Source organism: Sphaeramia orbicularis, chromosome 21 (genome assembly GCF_902148855.1).
Source record: "Sphaeramia orbicularis chromosome 21, fSphaOr1.1, whole genome shotgun sequence".
Taxonomy (NCBI): Eukaryota; Metazoa; Chordata; class Actinopteri; order Kurtiformes; family Apogonidae; genus Sphaeramia; species Sphaeramia orbicularis.
The window spans coordinates 26,293,298-26,305,683 of NC_043977.1; the positions used below are offsets into that span (position 1 = coordinate 26,293,298).

Below are 12,386 nucleotides of genomic sequence, written 5' to 3' on the forward strand. Positions count from 1 at the left end.
CTATAGTATATTGGCCTCACGGGAGTCAGGCTGCAGTATCTGAAGTGTCACAATCAGTTTTACAGACTTTCTGAACCAGGGATAACAAAAAGCATAGATGACAGGATTTAGACAAGAGTTAAAATACATCAGCCAAATTTCAACAATTCCAGATGAAGAGGTCAGTGAGTTGCTTTCAGCTGCAACAGTGAAACAATAATATGGACAAGAAGATAAAATAAACACAACCACAAGAATACCAAGTGTCTTGGCTGCTTTTATCTCAGATTTCTGTGCAGTTACAGTTGGATGCTGCTGTGTGACTGATGTAACATGGGATCTCATGGCACGAGCCTGAGACACAGCCACCACAAATACTCTCATGTATAAAACTGTGATGATAATAAAGGGGGCAAAAAATGTGGCAATAAGGTCGACAAGTCCTTCAGCAAAATTAATGATAACAAGACATTCTCCATAACAGGAACTATACCTGCCTGGTTGTTTGAGTAAATCTCTCAGTATCCAACTGGCATGAAGAGCAGAAAATATCCAACACAGATAAATGCTGAACTGAACTCTTTTCATAGTGACTTTTGTAGGATACAACAGGGGGTCACAAATAGCCACATAGCGGTCAATTGATATGAGAACCATGTTTCCTACTGACACACTGACAACAAGAAAACCCCAAAAATAATACATCGCACACACAATGTCACCCAGAATCCAACATCCACTGGTTTGAAAAATCTGGAAGAGCATCTGAGGAAAACCCATAAGTAAGTCTGCAACAGCCAGAGAGAGGAGGAGGAGGTTGGTGGTGGTGTGGAGCTGCCTGAAATGGGAAAACAGTAGCATTCAACCCAATGTTAGACAACAGCATTGATAACATGAGTAACAAGTATTATTAACTAGGACCAGAAATGGTCAGACACTACATAAAAACATGACATGTAATGTAAACACAATGAAAAGACATTCACAAATAAGTGATATGCAGAGATTGAAGCCCTGTGAAAACACACATTATCCATGAGCTGTATGTATCTACTGAAGAAATGATGAAAACATGAAGAGGAAAAGATCACGAGTTCTCAGTATCTTAGTTATCTTAATTCATCATACAGGTATGAAACGAATTAAACTGAAAGTCTGACTGTCTAGTACTGTCATCAGAAATATTAACTGTTACTTTGTCCTAAAACTTTTCTTTTCTTTGTTTTTTCAATAATACATTGTATAGGCCATACAGAGAAGTTTATCTCTGCCTGAAATGGTAGATAGAGATGATGACCAGCAGGTTCAGAACCACAGTGATCAGAGCAATGGAGGAGAGCAGGGTGTAGATGATCGCAGCCTCCAACTGAGAGCGACTCATCTTCCTACAGGAGTTGTTTAATGATGGAAAGCAGAGCTCGGGTTCATCTAAGGCTTCCATCATCAGAGAGAGACGAGAGGAGAATAACCTCTTCAAAGCATTGGTTGGATCTTTTGTCTCCACCCAAAATAAAATTCTAAGAAATTCATGCGTCATATCCTGGTTCAGTGTCCAGAAGCCACTCCCAGGGATAGTCTACATACTGTTCACATACTGATGTGATTAATCAACTGTTGAAAAAGCGAAAAAAAAAAAATAAAAAAAAAATGAATGTATGTAAAATTTTCTGTTTACTAAATCTGTCTACTGTGAATAGAAATTTAACAATTTGTGGACAATTTCTAAGTAAGTCTTATCTCACTAAATTGGGCACATGGACACGCAGCGACTAGTAGTGAGTGAGAGCTTGGTGTCCTGTGTTTGTCTTTTTTAAGTGTTTTTATGTGTTCTTATGGTTTACTTTTTTGGTTGAGTGATGCTTTTAAAGTGCTCTAAGTTCCACTAATGGAGAGATATGGCCATCGATTCCTTTTATTTTGTCATGTTTGGACTTTTACTTTGCTGGCTTGTTACCCATGAGGTGAGAGGGGCTGTGAGCCAGCTGAGGACTGCTTACACCTGTGAGGAGCTGACTCAACTGAACTTATCAGATGGTGGTACAGACCTCACCCCACAGTTACTGGATTTCATATGGAGAGATTTTAACAGAACGAGGGCCAAGAGGAAGAGAAAAAGAGGGAAACGCAGAGGAGTCGAACTACGTCTGAGGAGACAGCAGCTCAGCCGGACCAACTCCAGGGGAACGCCAGGTTCCAGAAGGACTTCAGGGACTGTTGTGTGATGGCCTTCACCGAGACGTGGCTGATGGAGCAGGACCAAGACACCAACCTATCAGTCGACGGATTTGGAGCTCCATTTCATTTGAATCGGGACTTGGAAGTAACGGGGAAAACCCAGGGAGGTGGAGTGTGTTTGTATGTGAAAAAATGTTACTGTAGCGCTGTGACTGTCAGAGCGGATCTGCACGCCAGACGTAGAACTTTTATCCATGTCACTGCACCCGTTCTACCTCCCCCATGAGTTTCCCAAACTTTTTATTACTACAGTCTACATTCACCCCAGGGCTCACCCCCCCCTCTGCCTGCAGCACCATCGCAGAGGCAGCGCAGAGGCTGCAGTCCCTCTCCCGACGCCCCGAACTTTATAATGGGGGATTTTAACCACGTCTCTCTTAAACAACCCTGAAAAACTTTTACCAGTATGCATCCTGTTCAACCAGACAGGATAAAATATTGGACCTTTGTTATGGGTCAGTGAGGGATGCTCATAAATCCCTCCCTCTTCCTCCTTTGGGATCTGCTGACCATAACTGTGTGCATCTCCTGCCCACCTGTAAGACTGTTTTAAAACGAGAGAACGAGAACAATGGCTGAGGCCACATCGAAGTGTCACTGCTGTGTGGCTCAATGTACATCAAATAAACAAAGGCAACTTTTTTCCAGCTTTCATGGTTTTCCTTCAGATTTAGTTGAGAAGAAGAAATGGGTCATCACAATTCATTGAGATGAGGGGCCGAACTTCAGAATCCAATCAGGAAGTATGTTTGTTTGTAGCCAGCGTTTCTGGGAAACATCAGCGGTGTTGTGAAGGGAATCAAGAGGTTAAAAGTAGGGAAAACACCAGAATCCTGCACCGGGTACCCGATGGGTAACCTGGAAAAACATTCGATGTACATTGAGGCACACAGCAGTGACACTTTGATGTGACCTCAGCCATTGTTGACAAGTAAACTGGCAGAAGCGATGCACAAACTGAGGCGTTTCAAACCGTTTCTGGGCCATGTGTGAAAAACCCCCATTGTACTTTATAGTTGACTGTAGTCATGGTTTAACATTTGTGCAGTAATAGCCTACTCAGTGAGAGTGGGACATGGCGTAAATAAGTCTTTGTAGAGGTGAACAGTGGTGAACAGGAAGGTTGCAACAGTACAGATTATCCACAGTTGGGTACGTATTGTGGTTCTTGGGTCCCAGTTCGGGCTCGAGGGCCAGCTGGGGCCGAACGCGGTGCCCGAGCTGTGCGCCAAGCCCCAGGGCTCAAACGGGGCTGGGTGTGGTGTGCGGTTCCACTGAGTCTGAGTCCAGGCATTGCCGTGGTTTCATTATTAATGGCTTAGTAACATATAAACAATGTGTTAATTAATGCTGAGTAGTGCATATGTACTGATAACTCATTACATTATTTAACTTTTATTAATGCTTAATAATTTATTAACTAATTTTGCATAGTAAACATTAATTAACAGTTTATTAATACATTAACAAAAATATTACCTAAGGCTAAGTAATACATAATAATGATTGATAATGTATGATTAAACAGTTAATTAATGCTTAATAATGGACTAACATGAATTAAGGGATGCTTATTGTAAAGTGTTACAATAGTGTCTACTAATTGAATGCATCTTTTAAACAAAGAATAAGTGTTACTGTGGTTCACTGCACATCTATTCCCCTCTCCTTGTAACCCTTCCATTGTTGCCATCTGATGGCATTGGGAGGAATCTCCCCCATGCTTTCTCTCTGTGCTCTATCTGGCTTATATCTTTCTGATCACATTATTTTTTTTACTGTTAAATGACACAAAGGTGTAACACTGAACATAATATCTGCTCTCTGAAGCTGAATATAGCAGGAGCACAACATGTGTTTTTCATCTTATTTGGTTAAATGTCAGGACATTTACAATAAACCTGTAAATATGAGCAAATCCACATCACACGCATTAATTTTGCTATGTATGTCTTTATTTTCAACAAACATGGAGAAAATCCATCTGCAGTTACTTTTACAATATATACCTTTAATATTTGTTCACAAAGTTGTACAAAGAATGAATTCCCAGTTACAGTGATGGAACAATCTATGTCTACAGTATGTTGGCCTCATGGGAACCAGGCACCAGTATCTGAAGTGTAACAATGAATTTAATAGACTTTCTGACGCTGGGATAACGAGACAGGAGTTAAAATATATCAGCCAAAGTTAAACAACTGCAGATGATGACCTCTTCATCTGGAGCTGTTGAACTTTCTTTTAAAGTATTTTTTAATTTCAACAGACGTGCAACAAATCTATTCACCATGATATACAAAGAATAGCTTCCAGTACCAGAGAATGAATGATGTCTCTATAGTATACTGACCTCACGGGAGTCAGGCTGCAGTATCTGAAGTGTCACAATCAGTTTCACAGACTTTCTGAACCAGGGATAACAAAAAGCATAGATGATGGGGTTTAGACAAGAGTTAAAAGATAGAAGCCAAATTTCAACAACTCCAGAAGATGAGTCAAATAAGTTGCTTTCAGCTGCAATAGTGAAACAATAATATGGACTGGAGAACAGCAGAAAAACAACCACAAGAATACCAAGTGTCTTGGCTGCTTTTATCTCAGATTTCTGTGCAGTTACAGTTGGATGCTGCTGTGTGACTGATGTAACATGGGATCTTATGGCACGAGCCTGAGACACAGCCACCACAAATACTCTCATGTATAAAACTGTGATGATAATAAAGGGGGCAAAAAATGTGGCAATAAGGTCAACAACTCCTTCAGCAAAATTAATGATAACTAGACAGTCTCCATAACAGGAACTATGCCTGCCTGGTTGTTTGAGTATATCCCTCAGTATCCAACTGGCATGAAGAGCAGAAAATATCCAACACAGATAAATGCTGAACTGAACTCTTTTCATAGTGACTTTTGTAGGATACAACATGGGGTCACAAATAGCCACATAGCGGTCAATTGATATGAGAACCATGTTTCCTACTGACACACTGACAACAATAAAACCACAAAAGTAATATATCACACACACAATGTCACCCAGAATCCAACATCCACTGGTTTGGAAAATCTGGAAGAGCATCTGAGGAAATCCCATAAGGAAGTCTGCAACAGCCAGAGAGAGGAGGAGGAGGTTGGTGGTGGTGTGGAGCTGCCTGAAATGGGAAAACAGTAGCATTCAACCCAATGTTAAACAACAGCATTTTTAACATGAGTATTAGGTATTATTAACTAGGACCAGAAATGTTCAGACACTACATAAAAACATTACATGTAATGTAAACACATTCGCAGGTAACCGATACGCTTTGATTGAAACCCTATGAAAACATGTTTTGCCCTTGAGTCCTGTGTATCTACTGAAGAAATGGTAAGAACATGACGAGGAAAATATGAATTGTAAGCTTTCTCAATATCCATCATCGTAATTCAGAATGCTGGTGTTAAAGAAGTTAAAACATTGCCTAACATTGACCGTTTAATGCTGTCAGCACAGATAGTAACTGGTGTTTTGCCCTAAACGTTTTTTTCTTTTAATAATGAAAACACATATTACAGAGACGTTTATCTTTACCTGAAATGGGAGATGGAGATGATGACCACCAGGTTCAGAATCACAGTCATCAGAGCAGTGGAGGAGAGCAGGGTGTAGATGACTGCAGCCTCCAACTGAGAGCGACTCATTGTCCTACAGGAGTTGTTTAATGATGGAAAGCAGAGCTTAGAGGAAGCCACCTCTAAGGCTTCCATCATCAGAGAGAGAAACAAAGAGAATAAACAACAAGGAGCATTGGTTGTTTATTTTATATCCCCCCAAAATAATATTCAAAGTAATTCTTACATCATATTCTGGTTCAGTGTTCAGAAGCCACTCCCTGGATTCGACATGGTCTACACACTGATCACATACTGATTTGATTGGACTCTATTTTTCTTTCAAAATTGTTTATCTACTATCTATGTACCATAAAAAGACATTAGTTATGAAAAAATAATTTTGGCTAAAACTAGAAATGATAGACTTAATTCTTTTAACTATTGATTCTGAACAGCTCATGTTTCAGTACCTTTTTAGCTTTTTCTTGACTATTGTACTACATGAATAGAGTCACTTCATGTCTGTACTTGAATCTATGAAAAACCTGTCAGTAATGCTTATCTCATGGTATTTCTTACCTCCTATGGCATCTGTCTTTAGTTTATAGACCGCTGTGTTGAAGCCTTGAGATTGGCATTTTTTCCATCACGACAATGGCTGTAATTCCTGAAGTGTATACACAATACTTTTGTTAAACCCCATGAATTTAAGCTTAAAATCCACACTTCAACCACATCTGGACTGTTTCATCTCACATCCACTGTGGCAGTGTCAGAAGAGAAAATACCAAATTTGTGCTACCGTCCAAGTACTTATGGACCTGACTTACAGGGTTAACAAAAGTCAGTGACATTGGGAATGCAGAGGTGGTGGGGGTCTCCATGTTAAATTCTGTTTAGAGCCCTATAAAGGACCCAGAGAGCCCTGATGAAACCATTAGAATATATTAATAATGGTGTGTCATTTATAGAAGCAGAAGGAAAATACAATCCTCAATTTAGTGTTAGCAAACTAAACATTAACATAACATCACTCCTTTATGAAGAAGAAGCTACTGTTTAAAGGAACCATGCCATCCTCTGGACTGAAGGTATACAATACAGCACAGTCCAACTGAACACACACAATGAACAGACTTTGGTGAATTATGTTCATAAAATCCACTACAGTTCACTGCTTGGAAATATTTCATGCTAGCCTTTGATAAGATAATTTCTGAAAGGATTAAATTAAAGACAGACTAATTTGTCATAGCATGGTTATCACACTTCACTCATATTGTGACAATTCTGAGTCCTCTTATTGAATGCATCACTACAAGAAGATATACCCACTGGTCAGTCCCAACTAGGGCATTAATGACTTAAGATTTTTTCAGATCGATTTGTCAAGAAGAAAACCACTCAGAGAGCACAGACCTCCACCAAGACAGATCCCCCCCCCCCCCCATCACCACCAAAATTTAATTATTTCTTCCTTGTGCCAGTATCAACATTTCCTGAAAATTTCATGAAAATCCGTCCATAACTTCTTGAGTTATCTTGCTAACTAACCAACAAACACACACGCATGCAAACACACAAAGCAAAGTGATCACAGTACCTCCTGGCGGAGGTAATAAAGTCGTTGTCGAGTCGACTAGTCGTATGATGACATCATCACATTGACATTGGAGGAACAACACAGACACACAGCTGTTCAACAATGAGCAACTTGTACTATTGTTCACTGTAACATTAATGTACAGTAAAGTGCAGAATAAAAAACTTGCAAGACATGAGCAATAGCAGTCCTTCTCAGACATTTAACCAAACCATTGGTTGTGCTTGTATGGTTCACAGAACATTACTTAGACCATAGTTTTTCTAGATCACAGTCACAGTTTTTAGTAATTCTACTCTGAGTTGTCTTCTTCCTTCAGTCTTGCTCTTGCACTAGTGACACGTGGGTCAGGGTTTTTGTTTTTGTTTTCAACCCGCTTTTGTGGAATTATTTGACCTGCCCTACAAATAAAGTGACATTTTTTGGACCAGCACCAACCCTACCTGGGTCCGCTGATCCTCACATCACTACCTTGCGCTCCATGTTTTCATGTAGAAAGATGAGAGTATCAACAGGCACTGAATGAAGGCTCATGCTCTGTCGGGTGATATAAGGGAGAGAGTGAATAACACACGAATAGTCGACTCCTCCAAAGTAATGTTGACTTGTGCCACAGACATTGACACATCAACAAACCGACTTTTCTGTTGATGCCCTAGTCCCAACTGTATCTAAAATGGAAAAATCACCGGAAGAGTTAACAGAATCACATAAGATGTCACATAATTTGGTAAGATATAGAATTGGGAAATATTGATTTTTGCATTTTTTATGAAGTTTTGAAATTTTAAAGACCCCTGTTGGTTTATAATGGGACACAGTTCAAAGTGCTATAACTTCAAATCAGTTGAAGATATTGATATAATTACCATTTGCAATAGATAGCAAGTCACATATGGGCTTTCATTTGGTGCCATGACCCCTGACCTTGAAAGGTCAAACGAATGCCAATAAGTGTCTTTAAATATACCGTTGGACTACAGGACCCTTGGTCCTACTTTTTTTTGGTAATGTATCCCAGCATAACAATATCTTTCACTACTTGTAAAATGATGAAGTGAATATCTGTGGAGTCCCAGTTTATTTCAGGACGGAGTTGGTATCATGATAAGATACAGTTTTGATTTAATAAAAATACATAGATACATAATAAAAATACAAGGTTTATTGTTTTACACGTAGAGTAACTAAACTCTTTTAAAGTCTTTTTAAATTTCAACAGACATACAACAAATTAATTCAGTGTGTTACACAAAGAATGACTTCCAGTTATAGAGACTGAATGATGTCTCTATAGTATATTGGCCTCACGGGAGTCAGGCTGCAGTATCTGAAGTGTCACAATAAGTTTTACAGACTTTCTGAACCAGGGATAACAAAAAGCATAGATGACAGGGTTCAGACAAGAGTTAAAATATACAAGCCAAATTTCAACAACTCCAGATGAAGAGTCAAATAAGTTGCTTTCAGCTGCAACAGTGAAACAATAATAAGGACAAGAACACAAAATAAACACAACCACAAGAATACCAAGTGTCTTGGCTGCTTTTATCTCAGATTTCTGTGCAGTTACAGTTGGATGCTGCTGTGCGACTGATGTAACATGGGATCTCATGGCACGAGCCTGAGACACAGCCACCACAAATACTCTCATGTATAAAACTGTGATGATAATAAAGGGGGCAAAAAATGTGGCAATAAGGTCGACAAGTCCTTCAGCAAAATTAATGATAACTAGACAGTCTCCATAACAGGAACTATACCTGCCTGGTTGTTTGAGTAAATCTCTCAGTATCCAACTGGCATGAAGAGCAGAAAATATCCAACACAGATAAATGCTGAACTGAACTCTTTTCATAGTGACTTTTGTAGGATACAACAGGGGGTCACAAATAGCCACATAGCGGTCAATTGATATGAGAACCATGTTTCCTACTGACACACTGACAACAAGAAAACCACAAAAGTAATACATAGTACATGTGATGTCACCAAGGATCCAACATCCACTGGTTTGGAAAATCTGGAAAAGCATCTGAGGAAAACCCACAAGAAGGTCTGCAACAGCCAGAGAGAGGAGGAGGAGGTTGGTGGTGGTGTGGAGCTGCCTGAAATGGGAAAACAGTAGCATTCAACCCAATGTTAGACAACAGCATTTATAACATGAGTAACAAGTATTATTAACTAGGACCAGAAATGGTCAGACACTACATAAAAACATGACATGTAATGTAAACACCATGAAAACACATTCACAAATAAGTGATATGCAGAGATTGTAGCCCTGTGAAAACACACATTATCCATGAGCTGTATGTATCTACTGAAGAAATGATAAAAACACAAAGAGGAAAAGATCATGAATCATAAAAGTTCTCAATATCTTAGTTATCTTAATTCATCATACAGGTATGAAACGAATTAAACTGTAAGTCTGACTGTCTAGTACTGTCATCAGAAATATTAACTGTTACTTTGCCCTAAACCTTTTCTTTGTTTTTTCAATAATACATATTGTATAGGCCATACAGAGAAGTTTATCTCTGCCTGAAATGGGAGATAGAGATGATGACCAGCAGATTCAGAACCACAGTGATCAGAGCAATGGAGGAGAGCAGGGTGTAGATGATTGCGGCCTCCAGCTGAGAGCGACTCATCTTCCTACAGGAGTTGTTTAATGATGGAAAGCAGAGCTCGGGTTCGTCTAAAGCTTCCATCATCAGAGAGACGAGAGGAGAATAAACTCCTAGGAGCGTTGGTTGGATCTTTTATCTCCACCCAAAATAATATTCAAAGCCACAAATTCATTTGTCATATTCTGGTTCAGTGTCCAGAAGCCACTCCCAGGACTGAACATGGTCTACATACTGATCACAAATAGTCGCATATTGGACCGGACACTGTTTTCCTTTCCAAATTGTTTCCAAGATAAACTGTTGAAAAAGTAAACAAAACCACCAGTATCACTATTGCCTGTTTAATTTTACATCTATCTACTGTAAAAAAATAAAAATAAAAAAAAAATTACCAATGAAAAAGAAGAACTAGAACAAAATATGATAGATTAAATTCTTGTAACTATTGATTCTGGTGCTTTTCCTTGACCATTGTGCTACATGACTAGAGTAACTTCATCTCTGTACTTCAATTCAGTAATTCTGACTTCATGATTGAAGTATAAAGCTTTGTTGACGTTCAGACTTCAACCACATTTTACTATTTTAATCCCAATCCACCATGGTAGTGTTCAGAAGAAAAAATGTAAAATGTGTGTTACTGTGCAAATACTCATGGACCTGGCTTGTATAGTTGGTAATGGTCAGTATTACTGTCTGTGCAGAGGCGGTTGGGGTCTCAGTGTTAAATTCTGCTTAGGGCCCCAAAGAGGAAGAGGAAGAACATCTAAATTTGAACCAGACCAGTCTCTGAAGCTTAACCACGATTTAAGAAGGTCTCATTGAGAATGAGATGAGGCCTAGATCTCAAAAACTAAAAACTCTTTTAAAGTCTTTTTTAATTAATCTACCATATTACACAAAGAAACACTTCCAGTTACTGAGATTGAATGATGTCTTTCTACAGAATGTTGTTCTCACAGGAGTCAGGCTGCAGTATCTGAATTTTTTTTATTTTGATATGTCAATTTCAGAGATCAGCACATTATGATGTATCACAATCAATATAACACATTGCACACTAACACTCTAGACACAGTTTGACCCATCCATCCATCCATCCATCCATCCATCCATCCATCCATCCATCCATCCATTCATTCCAGTGAAGCTGACCTTTGACCCTTTTGTCATAAAACTTTATCTCATCATAATTTAATCTTATTCCACATGCATAAGTATGAAACCATGACCTAATCTAAGTGAATGCTTGCATTATAGAGGCATATGTAATAAATATTTGATCTGACTGCCCAGTCATTTCATACTGACATCAGGTGTGTTGAATAGGTGCACTGTTCAGGTGAACTCTGTCTATTTGATCTTGTATGATGACTGAGCACAGCAATATCTGTCAGCAACACGAGGGAGTCATGTGTCACTATGCCCCGAATGACCCCAGACAGACAGGGGGATGAGGTGAGTGCACAGTGAGAGTTTAGGTCAGTGGGGTGTGAGGAGATAAATAGTAGACGGACATGGTAGAAAGCAAATGCGAACATGGACTCTCACCTTATGGCCTGGTTTCTGATAAGCTATTAAAATATGATGCACACTGACAATTTTTATTTCTAAAGATCTCTTAAATACAATCAACATATTCAGTAAAATATTTGATGCATCTGCCGAATGTCCCAATCCTGGTATGAAGTCAATTCAGTAATTTAAGTTATGGTATATGCTCTGGCACCCCTACAACTCCCTTGAAAAATATGCAGTTCAGATACAAAATTAAATAATATAATATAATATAATATAATATAATATAATATAATATAATAGTTTATTTGTAAATAAAACAGAAGAATGATAACTTACAGGGCATGTCAGTCTTTATTCATTAAATAATTTTCCACTTATATGATAAATATTGCATATATTAGCATCAGGCATCCTGTCTGTTTATTAAAGTGACCCTTGGACAAAACAGTTTCATTTGAGGAGTATGGCCTTATCAGTCCTCCTCCCCAGCACCAGGATCAGCTCAATCGGTCATGTATCAGTTTTGTTTTCCTATTGTGTATTTCACATCAGAACACCATGGACACCAACACAATTTCATTCAAACTGGGATTTGTTGATTAATGCAAATTGTCTATTTTATAAAATGTAATCTTCAAAGAAAATAGGCTATAGCTAAGGCACATGTTTCTGCACAAAATAACACATATACAGTTGTGTGCAAAAGTCCTAGGCTGATATTAGGTTTGCTGGTTTAGTAAAGAAAAAACAGCTTCTATAGTGTGACCTCCCTTTTGTATTAACATGTCTTTAACCCTTTTATTCAGACAATATGA

The 12,386-nt window shown here is 38.7% G+C and overlaps 3 protein-coding genes across 3 annotated transcripts; all 3 read right to left on the minus strand.

Annotated features, from left to right (window-relative positions):
* On the minus strand, positions 1 to 1,420 carry LOC115412771 (trace amine-associated receptor 13c-like). The gene is made up of 2 exons (XM_030125426.1): positions 1,251 to 1,420; positions 1 to 817 (listed from the first exon to the last, which is right to left on the minus strand). The coding sequence occupies exons 1-2, from the start codon at positions 1,418 to 1,420 to the stop codon at positions 1 to 3; spliced, it is 987 nt and encodes a 328-aa protein (XP_029981286.1).
* A 3,132-nt stretch (positions 1,421 to 4,552) lies between these two features.
* On the minus strand, positions 4,553 to 5,964 carry LOC115412431 (trace amine-associated receptor 13c-like). The gene is made up of 2 exons (XM_030124954.1): positions 5,789 to 5,964; positions 4,553 to 5,369 (listed from the first exon to the last, which is right to left on the minus strand). Exons 1-2 carry the CDS (start codon positions 5,962 to 5,964, stop codon positions 4,553 to 4,555), a joined length of 993 nt encoding a protein of 330 aa, XP_029980814.1.
* Positions 5,965 to 8,705: 2,741 nt separating this feature from the next.
* LOC115412432 (trace amine-associated receptor 13c-like) lies at positions 8,706 to 10,131 on the minus strand. Its single transcript, XM_030124955.1, has 2 exons — positions 9,962 to 10,131; positions 8,706 to 9,522 (listed from the first exon to the last, which is right to left on the minus strand). The coding sequence occupies exons 1-2, from the start codon at positions 10,129 to 10,131 to the stop codon at positions 8,706 to 8,708; spliced, it is 987 nt and encodes a 328-aa protein (XP_029980815.1).
* Positions 10,132 to 12,386: the final 2,255 nt, after the last annotated feature.